Source organism: Choloepus didactylus, chromosome 4 (genome assembly GCF_015220235.1).
Source record: "Choloepus didactylus isolate mChoDid1 chromosome 4, mChoDid1.pri, whole genome shotgun sequence".
NCBI classification, from domain to species: domain Eukaryota; kingdom Metazoa; phylum Chordata; class Mammalia; order Pilosa; family Megalonychidae; genus Choloepus; species Choloepus didactylus.
In genome coordinates this window covers 94248418-94264457 of record NC_051310.1, presented here as the reverse complement: position 1 = coordinate 94264457, position 16040 = coordinate 94248418, and the positions used below count along the sequence as shown (strand labels likewise).

General features: G+C 48.1%; 1 protein-coding gene across 7 annotated transcripts in view; it reads right to left on the bottom strand.

Annotated features, from left to right (window-relative positions):
- The window catches only part of SLC28A1 (solute carrier family 28 member 1), a 53407-nt gene extending 37630 nt beyond the window's left edge, over positions 1–15777 (bottom strand). For 3 of the 7 annotated variants that reach the window (XR_005216368.1, XM_037833128.1, XM_037833134.1), the window contains exons 1-2: positions 8183–9019; positions 3990–4173 (exon numbers count right to left, since the gene is read on the bottom strand). Coding sequence is in view for 6 of the 7 variants with exons in the window: in XM_037833128.1 (XP_037689056.1) it covers positions 3990–4173; positions 8183–8489 (491 nt within the window). In the remaining variant the exon portion in view is untranslated. Of the gene's footprint in view, positions 1–3989; positions 4174–8182; positions 9020–9631; positions 9721–10577; positions 10690–15289; positions 15560–15720 lie in introns of those variants that run through there. The other 4 variants (XM_037833133.1, XM_037833131.1, XM_037833132.1 and 1 more) reach the window with 3 other exon arrangements.
- Positions 15778–16040: the final 263 nt, after the last annotated feature.

The following is a 16040-nucleotide window of genomic DNA, read 5'->3' as shown; positions in this document are numbered from 1 at the left end:
CTAACTCTATGAGTTTATTTATTCAAATTATTTCAAATCAGTGGGGTCCTACAATATTTGTCCTTTTGTGTCTGGCTAGTTTCACTCAGCATAATGTCTTCAAGGTTCATTCATGTTGTCACATGTATCAGGACTTCATTCCTTTTTAGAGTTGAATAATATTCTATTGTATGTATATACCACATTTTAGTTATCCATTCATTGGTTGATGGACACTTGGGTTGCTTCCGTCTTTTGGCAATTGTGAATAATGCTGCTATGAACATCACTGTGCAAATAACTGTTCGAGACCCTGTTTTCACTTCTTTGGGGTATATACCTAATAGAGGGATTCCCAGATCATATGGTAATTCTATACTTAGCTTTCCAAGGATCCGTCAGATTTTCTTTCAGAGAAGCTGCACCATTTTACATTGCCACCAGAAATGAATGCGTGTTCCTATTTCTTCACATCCTCTCCAACACTTTCTGGGTTTTTTTAATGGCAGCCATTCTAGTGGATGTGAAATGTTATCTCATTGTGGTTTTGACTTGCATTTCCCTAAGCTAATTGAGCATCTTTTCATGTGCTTTTTAGCCATTTGTATATGTTCTTTGGAGAAATGTCTATTCGAGACTTTTGTCTATTTTTTAATTGGGTCATTTGTCTTTTTATTGTTGAATTGCAGGATTTCTTTATATATTTTGTATACTAAATTCTTACCAGATATGTGGTTTCCACATATTTTCTCCCATTGAGTGGGTTGTCTTTTTACTTTTGTGATAAAGTCCTTTAATGCACAAAAATTTTTAATTTTGATAAGGTCCCATTTATCTATTTTTTTTTCTTTTGTTGCTTGTGCTTTGGGTGTAAAGTCTAAGAAACCATTGCCTAACACAAGGTCCTGAAAATGCTTCTCTACATTTTCTTCTAGGAGTTTGATAGTTCTAGCTCTTATATTTAGGTCTTTGATCCATTTTGAGTTGATTTTTGAATATAGTGTAAGTAGGGGTCCTCCTTTATTTTGCAAATGGAGTCCAGTTTTCACAGCACCATTTGTTGAAGAGACTATTCTTTCCCAATTAAGTAGTCTTTACCACCTTGTCAAAAATCAGTTGGCTGTAAATGTTAGGGTTGAATTCTGAGCTCTCTATTTTTTCCACTGGTCAGTATGTCTGTCCTTGTGCCAGCACCATGCTGTTTTGATTACTGTGGCTTTGTAATAAGTTTTAAGATCAAGACGTATGAGTCTTCCAACTTCATTCTTTTTTTTCAAGATGGCTGTAGCCATTCAGGACCCCTTGCCCTTCCACGAAAGTTGGAAGACTGACTTGACCATTTCTGCAAAAAAAGTCATAGGAATTTTGACTGGGATTCCATTGAATCTATAAATTGCTTTGGGTAGGATTGACATCTTAATGATATTTAGTTTTCCAATCCATGAAAACAGAATGTCCTTCCATTTATTTAGGTCTTCTTTGATTACTTTTAGCAAAGTTTTGTAGTTTTCTAGGTACAAGTCTTTTACATCCTTGGCTAGATTTATTCCTAGATATGTGATTCTTTTAGTTGCTACTGTGAATGGAATTTTTTTCTTGATTTATTCTTTCGATTGTTCATTGCTTGTGTATAGAAACACTACTGATTTTTGCGTGTTGATCTTGTATCCCACCACTTTGCTGCCACCTTACAGTGGTTCAGTTTAATCCCTTTTATTATTATTTCTTTTTTCTGTGTGGCTTTTCTGCCTCCAGTTTCTTGCCCATTAGTTTGTCCCACCTCAGGGAACCAGGTGGGGTCACTCCAGAAAAGTCATTTTGTAGGCAGCATGACTTCATGGCTTGTGTTTGCCCTGGGTCTCTGCAGACTTGGGTCCCTCTCTGCCTGGACGTGCATGGCATTCTAACTTGCTGCTGTGAGCAGCTCTATCTCTGTAGTCTGTGTCTGCAGCAGAGGGATCTGGGCCGTAACTGCCTCTGTGCAACTCCCAGGGGTGTGGCCTGATGGATCTGGGATAGAAATTTCCTATCTGTTCTTGTAGATTTTTCTTCTTTTTCTTCAGTTCAGTGTTTTTGGAGTCCTTTTCCAGTCCCTGTCATCCTCCAAGGTTCTAACCAAGTGGGATTTGTCCTTTTATTAGCTGATACTGATGGAAGACTTTTCCAGGGGATATCTCATGTTGCCAGGCTGATGACACCACCTCAGAATTCCTTAATTCTGATGAAGTCCAACTTACACAGTTTTTTTAATGGATTGGGATTTTGGTTTTTGCTCTTGTGTCTAAGAAATCTTTACTCAACCCAAGGCTATCAAGATTTCCTGTTTCCTTCTAGAAGTTTTTGTAGTTTTAGGTTTCACATTTAGGTGTATGCTCTATTTTGGCTTAGTTTTTTATATATGAGGCATGGACCAAAGTTGTTTTTGTTTTGCAAATGGATATCCCATTGTTCCAAAGTTGTCCTTTCCCTACTGAATTTCCTTAGCACCCCTGTCAATCATGAATTGACCATATATGTGTGGTTCTATTTCTGGATTTTCTATTCTGTTCCATTGATCTGCTTGTCTGTTTGATGCCAGAACCACACTGTCTTGATTACTATAGCCTCATAGTAAGTATTAAAATCAGGTAGTATAATTTCATAAGCTTTGTTTTTCTTTTTCAAAGTTGTTTCAGCTATTCTAGGTTCTTTGCATGCCCACATGAATTTTAGAATCATCCTATCACTTTCTACAAAAAGAAAGTCTGCTGGGGTTTTGATTGGATTGTGTTAGAATCTATAGACCAATTTGCAGAGATGGATATATTAATAATATTGTGTCTTTAACTCAATATATCTCATCCATACCACTACCACCACCCCATCCCTAAATAACCACTAGTCTACTTTCTGTCTCTATAGATTTTCCTATTCTGGGCCTTCATATGAATGGGATTGTATACCACGTGGCCTTTTGTATCTGGTGTCTTTCACTTAGCATAATATTTTCAAGATTCATCCATGTTGTAGCATAAATCAGCACTTCATTCCTTTTTTATGACTGAATATTATTCAGTTGTATGAATATATCACATTTTGCTTATCTATTTGTCAGCTGGTGGACATTTCGATGGTTTGCATCTTTTGGCTGCTGTGAACATTTGTGTACAAGTTTTTATGCCGACATAAGTTTTAATTTCTCTTGAATATATACCTAGAGGTGGCGTTTCAGGTCGTAAGGTAACTCTATGTTTAATCATTTGAGAAAAGACAGTTTTCCATAGTGGCTGCTCCGTTTTACATTTCTACCAGCAGTGTATGAAGGTTCTGGTTTCTCCACATCCTCACCAATGCTTGCTATTATATAACTTTTTGATTCTAGCCATTCTAGTATGTGTGAAGTAGTATCTCATTATGGTTTTGATTTGCATTTCCCTGATGACTAATGATGTTGAGCATCTTTTCATTTGTATCTCTTAGGAGAAATGTCTATTCAAATCCTTTGCCCACAGGGGTTCCCAAACTGTGATCCAGGGATATATGTGGCTACATCAGAATCCCCTGGGAGCTAATTTAAAAATATTGACACCTGAACCCCACCCCAGCCTGCCAGCTCAGACTCCAGGGCGGTCCCCTGGCACCATATTGCCTTACTTGCCTCAGGTGATCTGATAAGAAGCACTCATATGGGCCCTCCCTGCTTTGATGGGCTGAACTCTCTGAATTAAGGAGACTGTTGAATCCTGCTTTCAGCTGTCAGAGTCACTTGTTGAAACTGGAGCAGAGAACCAGAGGGGAAGTGGCAAAACACCACCAAGACGGCCGTTGCTTTGAAGCCACCCAGGAAGTTCTGGGTTGCTCCCAGAAGGCAAGCAAGATGGGGTGTGTTTTCCATGACACAGGAACCTCCTGGTGGGACAAGGATGGAGGTCCTCCTTGCCCAGCCCTGTCTGTGACCCCAGAGCTAACTCCAGAGCTCTCAGCCAATGTGCCCTCCCCCTGCCCTGACTCAGGGCTCTGAGCTCACTTACCTCTTAAACCAGAGGTTCAGGCGGGAATTCCCAAGAGACTTGACACACCTCACCAGTTTTGGCCCCAGAAACCTCTTCAGCAAGCTGTATGCCAGGAAGGCGAGGACCACACAGGTGAGGACAAACAGTGCCAGGGACCTCTGGAAATCCAGGAGGCAGGCAATCAGCAGGAAAGCTGCATATGCTGGGGGAGTGGGGTGAGACAGAGAGGGGTCAGCGATGACACGGGCCTCTCCAGGCCCACTGACTCTACCTTATTCCACCAAGACTGTGAAAATAAAGTCTCCCAACCTCTCTGAGCCTCAGTGTCTTCATCTGGAAATGGGGACGATCGTCCCTACTATGTCAGAGTTTGTTACAGAATTAACTGATAGAATGTGTGAAGGGGTTTTGCAAACTGTAAAGTGCTGACCAATGTAAGAGAGGAGAAAGGTAAGGAGGCCCTGAAGCATGTCCAAGAGCAAGACAGCGTGAATCTCTGAGCATCGCGGAGCATGTACGATGTTCTGGAGGCACGCTAGTTTCCATGGAGGGCACAGAGATGTCAGTCACTCCATGATGGAGCTCCCATGTGTGTGCCAGGATCTTCTGAAATATTAATCGACAGCTTTCATCCTAGAATTTCCTCTTCCCCTTTGTCCTTCTCCCCTTCAAGTAGCTGAGCCAGTCTGTGCTTGCGCTTCAAGAAAGGAATGTGCTTGCAGAAAACAGAGGGGTGAAATGTCTCTCCCTTGCCTTTGAATTTCTAAAGCCCAGGCCCTTGATGAATAGAAAGAACTTAACAGACATGGATAAAAAAATGTGGGAGAAAACACCACGAATAAATGAAAGCCCCACCCCACTCTCTCTGCTACCAGCCTAGTACAGGACGTGATGCAAGCAAGGACACTGCTGGCTCCCAGAGAAAGGGGCTCCAGCCCTGCTCCCAGGCTGAGCCTGGGAAGGTGGTAGAATCCCAGGTGTGTTTGTGGCTGCGAGCAGAGGAGCCCTGTGCCTCTTCTGGGTAGAGCCCCAGGGAGACTGCAAGATTTCAGGAAGAGAGTTGCCACCTGGGATGTGGGTGGGCAGAGCCTTAGAATGCTTTGGAGGTTCCACACACCCCGGCGGGCACAGAAGTAGCAGAAATGATCACCAGGAGTGGCTTGGAACTGGAGAGAGGCCCAGGGGAGACCCAGGGAGGTGGCCAGAGAGCCTAGGGCCAGCTGGAGAAGTGGACAGCAGCAGACACCCGAGGCTCAATATTGGCTAAGCCCCCCTGGGGACCCCTGGGAAAAGGGGCGAGGGGCTATTCCAAACTGAGAGAAATTACGTTCTTGTCACTCAGTGAAATGATGAGATTGAAATAGAAAATAAGCCAGGTTATAGAAAATAACTTGCAACTTGGTGGGTGTCATTTAGAAGCTCATGAAAAGAACTCTGCAGAGCAGAGCCTGCCCAGGCTGCAGGGCTGCAGGCACAGAAGCTCCAGGAGGGAGGGAGGGAGCAGTGCCCAGGGGTCTCCAGTCTTCTGGGCCAGGTGTGGCACTCTCACACTCAGTTCTCCCAGCAGCCCCATGAGGTCAGTACTGACCGAGTCCCCACTGTAGAGACGAGGCATCAGGCCAGCGAAGTTAAGTGGCTTGCACAGGGAGGCAATGGGAGGGCTAGAAGTCCAGCCCAGCTCTTCCTGCCTTGGCACCTGAGCTTCCTGGTTGAGGCAGAGCAGGAGGGATGGGCAGGATCTGGGCAGACCAAAGAGGAGACTCAGGGAGGGAAAAGCATGTTATGGAGGAGAGGAAGCCATGGGGAGGAGGGCTCCAGGCAGGGCTACGGGGAGGAGAGGGTCTTAGGAAGTATTTGCATTCTTCTAGGATCCATTTGCCCCTCTGGTGATAGGACTTCCCTGTTCACAGTGGTTTGGGGTGCCTGACCCACTTCAGGAGCGGCAGGGTGACCACAGCCCACTGAGCACAAGGGTTGGTTCAGGGATGGGCACGTGACTTGAGCCAGGCTAAAGGCCTCCCTGGGACTTGGGCAGGAATTCCAGGGCAAGGGGCGCACTCTTCTAAGACTGGGGTCCATGTCAGTCTGATGCTGCCAGGGCTGCTTTGCCATTCGTGGAGAGAAACTACCTGAGGTGAAGAAGCCATTGCCACAGCTCAGGCACAGAGTACTGAGAACCTGAGCTTCCTTTCTTTATCAGCGTCTACTCTTTGAACAGACATGCTACAAGAAAGACATTAAAGCGTTGGAGGTAATCAAAATCATCAAAACATGGAGAAAGTCAATGTTAATCATCATAAGGATAATTCAATAATTTGAGAATGAGTTCCGGACAGCCAAGACAGAAGTGGAAATAAGATGGGAGAGGTCACTTGCATTATCTCCTAGAAGGAATTATACCATTGCTTCAAAAGAAGCAAATCTGAGTCTGTATAGAGGTGATAGCAACAGAGAAGGTCCAGATTTCAGACCCCACTAAAGGAGGGCTTCACTCTCCAGAAGGAAGCTGTGGGGGACCTCGGCCCAATCCCATCTTGGCAGATGACCTGCTTTTGATTTTGTCAGGGAGACTGGGCTACTGCTGTCATCACTCTCACCCTCCTCTCCCCTTCCCGGCCACCTGCAGGGGTCTCTGCCTCCACCCCCATCCTCATCTCTTTACCTCCGGCCTGAGGGGATGAGGTGAGCCTCCTCCCGTGGACAGCTGGCCCTCCACCTGGGCCCTTGAGGCTGCTTCTTGCTCCCTCGGTCTTCCCTTCATCTCCCATTCCTTCAGCTCCTAAACACTGATAAGTGTTTCCCATACAAACACACCCGGAGCCTTGACATTGCTCACACTCTCCCCTTTCTCACAAAAATTTCTCCAAAGTGCTGCCTCACCTCCCATTCATTCTATTCCAGCTTAGGGTGACACCCTACGTCACCACTGGCCTCCTTGTCCCTAAATCCAAGGGACACTGTTCAGTCCTTGTCCCAGTGGACCTGTTATTGCAAAGATGCTATTGATCTTTCCCTCCTTGTTGAAACTCTGCTCTCTTGGCTTTGAGACCATCCAGCTCCTGGTCTCCTGCTCCCCCCCCCCCCATGCCTTCCCAGTCTCTTTCAGGGCCCCTCTTCCTCTGCCAACCGCTTCTGTGTGGCTGGGCCCCGGGCTGCTGTCCTTGTCCCACTTCGCAATTCATTCTCCAAGTGTCCCTAGGAAGTCTCTTTTGTCTACCTGGATAGCCTGGAAGCGGCACTGCCAACAAATTGTCCAAAACAGCTCACCACCCTCCAGACTGCCTGCTCCTCCTGGGTTTTCTAGCTCTGTGGGGGGCACCATCAGCCACACAGTCACCCAAGTAAAAATCTGGGGTCATCCATGCCTCCAGGGTCTCCATCCTGCACACAGTTTCCAAGTTTAGCTGGCATTGTTCCCAAAGAATTTCTCAAATCCATCCCCTTCCATCTTTCACCACTTCATCATTACACACGTGCACTGCTGCACTCAGCGTTTCCTCTCCCTATCCTTCCTGCCGGCCTCTTCCAGGATTCCACAAGGTGAATCTGACCTTGACACTTCCTCGTTTAACTTTCAATGGCTTGCTTTGCCCTTGAGGGTAAAATACAAGTCCCTGAGCATGTCCCCTCCCCATCTCCAATAGCTGGCCCTTTCCTAGCCCTCCAGCCTTGTCCTCTGGCACTCCTTGTCTAGAACTTTACCCTCCAGCAACCCTAGACTGTTTATCAGCTCCCCGCCCACACCCCGCCAGTTTTCACCTTTGCTCCTGTGACTCCCCTGCATGGGATGCATGTTTCACTCCTTATCATCCTTCCCTGCCACCTGGTTCACTCCTACTCAACCTGTAAGACTCAAATGCCACCTCCTCCTGGAAGTCCTCCCTGATCATTCCCCAAACGTCCTTGGTTCTCCCAGATGGCTCACTGCATTTTGTGGAAATAATTTTTGGTTTCCTCTCCCTTACTAATCAGGGAGTCCCTTGGGGAGAACACTTGATCTGACTCAATTCAGATGCCCCAGCACCTGGCTTGGGAGCTGGCCCTGAATTGGTGCTCAACAGACATGTACTGAGTGATTGGGTAAGTGAATGGCCCTGCCCTGAGTCACGGATGGCTGGATGAGGTGACCAGATCTTGGTTGGCAGGGGCTGGGGTGGCTGGGGTGGGGGGAGCTGCTTCCTGGGCTGGGCAGGGCTGGGGCCTGGGCTCACCGGTGCAAAGCAGGCCTATGAGGATCCATCGGAAGAGCTGTGTGTGCTCCCTGCAGAAGAGTCTTACTTTCGTGGCCGGCTGCAGGCTCGTCCTGGGGAGAGGAGCAGCAGAGTCCACAGGGGCCCCCCCCAGACTCCCGCCCTGGTGGGAATCCTCAGCACCTCCCCGTGGAAGCCACTCAGGTAAGTCCCTGGTAAAAAAGTGACGTGAAGTGTGCCAGGCCCTGGCCTTGACATCCCACAGGGCTGAAGGCTGAGGGCAGAGGTAGCCCCAGCCCAGAGCTAACTGAGAAGTGGCTCCAGCCATCCACGCTTTCCTGCCTCTGCGTTTCTGCACAGCTGTGCCCTCTGCCTGGAGGCCAATGCGCCTGCAGCCCTACCCCAGAGACAATCCCTGCCTCCAGGGTTTGGGAGAGAACCACCTGAGGTGACAAGGGAAGAACTTTCCCAACAGACAGAAATGCACAAAAAACGAGGTTATCCTTCCTCCCCTGTCCCATTTCCAAGGTGGAAAGGCTCCCAGCTCTGCTGTCTCTCCCTTGGGACCTGGACAGGGCCCTTACCTTCTGAGCCAGCAGCTTCCTCATCGTCAGACAGGACAACCTAACCCTAACCCTAACCCTAACCCCCTCTTTCAGCAAGGGGTCACACACGTCAGCCTGACCCTTGTCTGGCAGCCATCCCACCCCCCGATCCTTCAGGGCTCGTTTGAAGGCCAATTTCATCACCTGTCTGTCCCTGGAGGAGAAGTCCTGGGATCCCAGGAGCTGGGCATCTAGTAGATGCTCCATAACTGTCACTAGGATTCAGTGACAAGCTGCTGTTTTAAAGACAAGCTGCTTTTCCGCCCCTCTCTGTCCCAGCTCCACACCAAGAGGCTGAGTTCCCACCAGTCCCTCCCCCACTGCCATCCCCTCCACTCTCTCCAGGCTCCCCTGAGTTACGGAGATCTGGCCAGTGAGGATGCCGGGGCCTGGCAGTCAGGAGGTGAGTTCTGTGTGGGCCTTGGACCCCTCTCGCTGCCTGTGTGACCTGAGCCTCAGCGAGGGTCCGGGTCCAGTCCAAAGGTCTTCAGACTGAGCCTCGGGGTTCCCCAAGGTACCCCGGAGACCAAATGAAGCAGCAGGCGGATGGAGGAGGCTGGGCTGGTTCAGGGCCCTCTACTCAGTTTCAACCAGAGCAGCTCCACAGTCTATATTTGGGTTCCCGATGAGATTTCATTCTGGCTGCTTAAAAACAGGTTGGGAACCTCTGGCCTGGCTCATCCCTGAGGTGGAGACCAGCAGAGCTCATGTGCATACAGGCAAGCAGTAGCTAAAGCATGTTTACCTTTCCATCAACCAATGTTTAGGGAACCCCCTGTCGCCATCAGGAGAGCAGGTTCCCCACTGCTGCTCCCCCCAGCGGCTCCTCCCCAGGCCGGCCCGGCTCCCTCGGGAAGTCACCTACCATCTGGAGAAGGGCTCAGGCCCCGCCTCGCCCCAGCTGCCCTTGCCCTCCGCCGGGCTCCAGCCGCTGCCAGGTGTTCTGCCTTCGTCCTAAGGCCCCAGAGAGAGCAGACTCAGCCAGCCCACCCGGGCAAGAGGGGGAGCTGAGCTCCCCGGGCCGGGACTAGTGCCTACAGGTGCATCGCGGGGTATGGGGAGGGGAAGGGGAGTTGGACTTTTGCACAGGAAGTAACTGGAGGATAAAATTAAATTCTGCAAAGCATGCATTAAGTGCCTACCGTGTGCTGGGTTCTGTGCTAGACACATCCCTGCCCTCAGGAGCTCATGTTCTGCAGGAGGGAGGGACACTTGTGGCTGGGGGGCTGGTCGGGGATTCTGAGAGGAAGCCCTGGGGGAAGGTCCCAGGCAGGGCCACCACATCATAGTCCAGGGAATTGTTCTCCAGGGCTGTCGTTCTTGGGGTTGGGCAGTGCAGTGAAGGGAAGGGACTTTGTCAGGGGAGGCCGTGGCGGGAGGAGAAGGTGTCAAATTAGGCTCCAAAGTTCTGGGTGGCAGGGCCTCAACCTGGCCATCCCAGAGCAGGGACTGGAAAGTGAGCTTCTTGAAGGCTGGGACTTCCTCAGAGACCATCACTGAAGCCCATCTCCAGGTTCCTCCTACTCATCCTTTAATTTAGATCACAGCTCAACTGTCCCCTCCACACTGACACCTCCCCTGACCTTTCAGACTAGGTCAGGCTACATCAGCACATAGTAGGTGCTCGGTAAATGTTTAATGAGTGAAATAAAAGGGACTTTGATCTGCGGAGTCCCCCACTAAATGCACAAGCCAGAAGCAAGGAAGAAGTAGAAGGTGTGTAAAGGAAGATGGTGAACAAAGGCCCCTCCCACCAATGGGCTAGAGTCAAGCCCAGGAGGCCGAGGTGGTGGATGAGTAAGGGGACAGACCAGGCTTTCCAAGAGCTCGGTCCCCATGTTCTCCAGGCCGTTGGTCACGGGCCCGAGAGAGATGGACTCTCTTCGTCTTGGTGTGTCTTCCTCCATGTGCCAGACCTTCAAGCTGAAAGACAAAGTTGATAGGTCCAGCCTCCTCAAGACATGCAGAGAGCAGCAGCAGCCACTGAGGCCCTGACGGAAACCAGCGCGCGGCAATAAGAGATTAACGCCCCCTATCCAGAACCGCCTTCAACTAAAAAACTTTTTGCTACAAACTTTTCTTCCTCCTCCTCCTCCCTCCACAGGTTCCCACGTGCATATAACGCATCTCCCTGCCACGGCCCGTGCAGAGGCCGCTTTGTGTGCTGCCCAGGCTGGCTTCTTTCCCTCTCAGAATAAACGCCTTCACCTGAACTCCTCAGCTCTCTCTCCTGTCTGGCGATCAGGAACACCTTTCATCTGGCGCCAAAACCGGGATTAAACCGAGAGACTCGGAGGGTGGAACCCTGGTTACCGCCTCGCTAGTAGGGAGGCAGTGGGCAGCGGCAGCCCACCTGGGCTAACTTCCTAACCTTGGCTGCGCTGATTTTAAGTCCCTCCACCCCACCCCACCCTGACTGCCAGAGACGGCCTGTAAGACACTTATCCGACCTCTCCCCACTATTAACCCACGTAAGTGAAATCACCCCCCTCCCTTCCTCTCTCTCTCTCTCTCTCTCTCCCCGGCGCCCCTTCTCTGTCTGTGCCCGCCCTTCCGCCCAGTCGAGCTGGTCCTTCCGAAATTTCCAAAGTCCCGGCGCTGAGCAGGGGTCCCGGCTCCCAGGATAGTTCAGGGATGCCCGGCTTCCCGCCGAGCCTCCGTTTCTTTGCCCTAATTCAGGAGCGAATCTGGGGACACCCTCCTCCTGGGTTACGGGCCCCGGGCGGCACCACAGAATGGGCACTGGACTCCACCCACCCACCCACCCGCCGAAACACCCCTGGGGTGCCTTTTCAAACAATATAAAGACCTCAGCTTCAAGGACATTATCCGTCCCGAACGTCTCATTTTCTTTTGCAATGTCACTTGGCCGCAAAATAAACTCAGCAATGGCTCATTTGGGCCTAAAAATGGCACCTTCAATTATAATCTCCTGCACAGCCTAATCTTTTTTGCACCTTAATGGCAAGTGGGGCGAGGTCCCCTACGTTCGGGTCTTCTTCTCTTTACGTGCTCGTCCTTCCTTTGGTTCCTCTTGCTCTACCTACAACATCACGATGGCTTACAAACCTCTTCCTCCTCCTCCCATCAGCCGACACCACCTCCTACAAATCCCTCCTTCAGTCCTTCCTCCCGCTCCACCTCTCTGTCCCCCACTCCTTCTAAAGCCGCCCCCCTCACCTAAAACTCTTTTATCTACTAACAAAAACTCAGCTTATATTTTGTTAAGCCACTCAATCACCCAGTTTAATAACCTGCAAGTGCTGTTGATTCTTGTTAAAAATTGTATGTTACTGCCTCAACAATGCATTAACTAAAGTGTTTTAAATATTTAGCATTATTCTAACAAGTTTAATTTTAATGGTAACAGCATATGGTATAAAAGGTATAAAGAATGGTTTTCTAATTAAAAAGAAACCAGTCCTAAATAACTGGTTGTTTAAAAACATGGGATGGAGCCTGAATGGATACAGAAAGTTGCAGAAGGTTTGCAAAGGTGAAATTTATTTCTGTAGTCACAGTTAAAAAATAGATACTCATAATGCTGTGAAATAAGCCATACACAAAAGACCAACATTGTGTGATATCACTAATATGAACTAACTAAAACATGTAAACTCAGTCTTAAAACTAGAGTATAGAGTATCTAGAGATAGAAGGTAGAGAAGGGGTAGTGTTACCTAATATGTATAGAATTGTTAACAAGATTGAGCTTAAATATTTCGGAATGAATATTGTTGATGGTAGCTCATTGGGATTATAAGTAATAGTGACCTATTGGAGGTGAACTTGAATGTTGTTAAAAGTCATCTGTCAGTACGTTCTTGCATGAACTACAAATGTAAAAATTAAAGGGATGTATGGGGAAAATATAGCTATCACAAGCTATGGAGTATAGTTAATATTTTAATTTTCTTTCATTAGAACAAATTTGCTACACCAATATTATGGGTCAACAATAGGGGGTGTAAAGCATAGAGGAGTGTTTTAGTTTTTAATCTTTATTCTTGTTTCTGTACTGGAGTAATGGAAATGTTCTAAAATTGATTGTGGGAATGTATGCCCAACTATGTGATGATAATGTGAGCCAGTGACTGTATACTTTGTATGGTTTATGTGTTGTGTGAATATATATCAATAAAATTTGGGGAAAAATAAAAAAAAAATAGATACAGAAAGTTACAAAAAGTTTGCAAAAAAGAAATTTGTTTCTGTGGTCAAAGTTAAAAAATGGTAAAAAAAAAAAAAACTAGTAATATCACTGAAAAGTGGTTTTGTAAAACAGAATAGTATTAAGTATTCTAACCACCACCCAAAGCAGTAATTAATATTCAGTATTATATGTATGTGCCTAATAATTCACAAAATGTAAACATTCCTCACCATACTGCAAGTTCCTCACATTACAGTCTCCTGCTGTTTTACTATCTACGGGGCCACACTCCTGCTTCTCCTATCCTACGTCTCATCTCCTCTATGCTCATTCTGGGGCCTTGTTTCTTACAATTTCTAACCAAGTTTATTCACAGAACTGTTCAAGTCGTAACAAACCAAATGGTCAGCAATGTGCTACTCCTTCAATGAAAACACCCTTACCAGCCACTACCCTGCAACAAACCATAGGGACTACTCGACGCCCCCCACCAGCAGGAAGCAAATACAGAAGATGGATCTGCACCCCCTCGCACCCCTAGAAAAATAAAAGAAAAGCCTGGAATAAATATGTTAGGCAAAACTCCCCACCCCCAACACATACAACACACCTTTAGCAGCTCTCCCACCACAGACATGACTGTTTACATGAAACCCACTCTTAGCTAATGTAGCAATCTGAGCAAGAACATAAACAATTTCCTTATCTTACCCTGAACACCCCACATCAATTCCTTATCCTACCCTGAGCAAACCAATCCCCTGACTCACCTTACTTCTCTATTTTACCCACGAACAAAAAATCCCTCCAAGTATCTCACAATCCCCCAATCCCCCATATCTATCACACCTGCATGACCTCAAACCAATTATACAAAAGCTCTTTACCCAAAACCAACCCACTCTCCATGTAACACCCCCATTCTACCCGTCCTCAAGCCCTCAGGGCCATCAACCAAGCTGTAATCCCCATATACCCCGTAGTCCCCAACCCATATACCCTCGTCTCCCGAATTCCACCCACCACCACGCATTTTGCAGTCCTAAACCTTCTAACCGCTGCCCATGGAGGCATTTGTGCTCTATTACAGGAACAATGCTGCTTCTTCACAAACCAATCGGGAATCATCAAAACAATCATCTCACAACTCCACAAGCAAGCTACCCGCCTCTGGCAACTACCGAAGGATAATGTCACCTCTTAACCCTCCTCAAGACATGCAGAGAGCAGCAGCAGCCTCTGAGGCCTGGAAGAAAACCTGCCCACAGGAGAAAGATAACAGCAGCCTCCGAGGCCTTGACGGAAACCAGCCCGCGGCGATGAGATTAACCCCCCTGTCCAGAACTGACGTCAACTAAAAAACTTTTTGCTACAAACTTTTCTTCCTCCTCCTCCTCCCTCCACAGGTTCCCACGTGCATATAACGCATTCCCTGCCATGGCTGATGCAGACGCCACTTTGTGCGCTGCCCAGGCCAGCTCCTTTCCCTCTCAGAATAAACGCCTTCGCCCGAACTCCTCAGCTGTCTTCCTCCCTGGCCATCAGGGGGACACCTTTCAAAAGTCAGGGCTCAAAGCTGAAAGGGGGAAGCCAGGCAGTACCCAGGCAAAGAGTGTGGGGGAGAGGGGGTCGTGCAGGGACAGAGAGCCAGGCAAAGTCGGGGTCCTGCCCGGGGCCTTCCCTGGGCCCAGGGGCCACAGCCTTGGCTCTCCCAACACAGAGGGGGACGCCCATGAGGCCTTCCTTCACACACGTCAGAGCCTGTGAGAGGCAGTTCCTCATAAATTTTGGGAGGCCTGAAAGAAGCAAAGTAAATCCTGCCCATTTCACAGGGAAGGAAAGTAAGTAATTATGCATCTGATATAGACATTTTTTTTCTGAGGAGAAGCCCTAGCTTTCATCACTAAATAAAAGGTTTAAAACCACTGCTATAAAGTGATATCTTTGTTGTGTTACACTTCCCCCCCTCTGATAGGTAGAGACAATATCTTGGAGACATCATTCCAGTCCCTGGATCCAGCTGTACCTGAAACCAGTCCTACACCCAGACTTTTCAATTACAAGAGATTATATATATACATTTCCTTCATTTGGTGACATTCATTTCAAAGGCTTAAGCTCTTTCGTAACTAAGAGTCCTAAGAACCCCACCCCCTACCCCTCTGCTCACTCTCCTTTTCTTCCTCTTGGCGAGCATTTTATTTGATCCAAACTCCAGCCTGGCTAAGCTGACACACCCAGAGGCACAGACACACAGGCAAGCACACATGTGGAAACCACACACAGGTAGAGCTACCTGTGCACACGCACAGACTTATAAGCTCAGACACCCAGCTGCTGCGAGAGAGGCACAAACATTTTGCTACTCACGTGTAGTGGTGAATAAGTCACTGCTTGTCCTGAGAGATGGAGGCCCCCATTTCCGTGTAGACAGGCCAGCTCCAAACTGCTTGTGCTTTGGCCTGTCTTCTCATCTCAGCAGGAAATTCCTGGGCAGAGTCCAGAGTTGGAGTAGGCTGGGCCCTCTCCCAGGACTGTCCCCAGAGCCCCAGATCATGGCCACTGACAGACCCAGCCTTCTCAGGGAAAAGGGAAAGGGGTGTGTGGGTACTCAGGCCTGGCCTGCTGCAGCTCCTGCCCTCCACTTGAATCTTTCTTTCCCCTCTGAGATCCCTTCCTCTCCAGTCTCCCCTGCTCCCATTCTGACCTCTTCCAGGCGTTGCTCCAAGCCCACCTCTTCCAGGAAGCCCACCTTTATTATTCTCACCCTCCCCTCCTCCCCTCTCATGGCTTCTTCTTACCCCTGCTGTCCGTGCTACTTGGTTTTTTGGATCCTGCATTTTATCTTTCATTTTGCATCATACCCAGTGCCCTTTGCTCATGGGATGAGTAAATTATAGCATTTTATTTTCCTAAACTTGAAGAGAAGGAAGGCAGAGCAGCTTTCACAAATTGTAAATGTGTTTTAGATCAAAGCATCCATAAAAAAAAAATGTGCAATCCCCCTTTTCAATTTTTTAAAACTAAAGCCTGAATAATTTGCAGTTAAGGGATAAACCCTTTAGTTTTTCAAGCCTCTGACTAAACATTAAACTTATCTGACAGACTTGACAGGACCTCT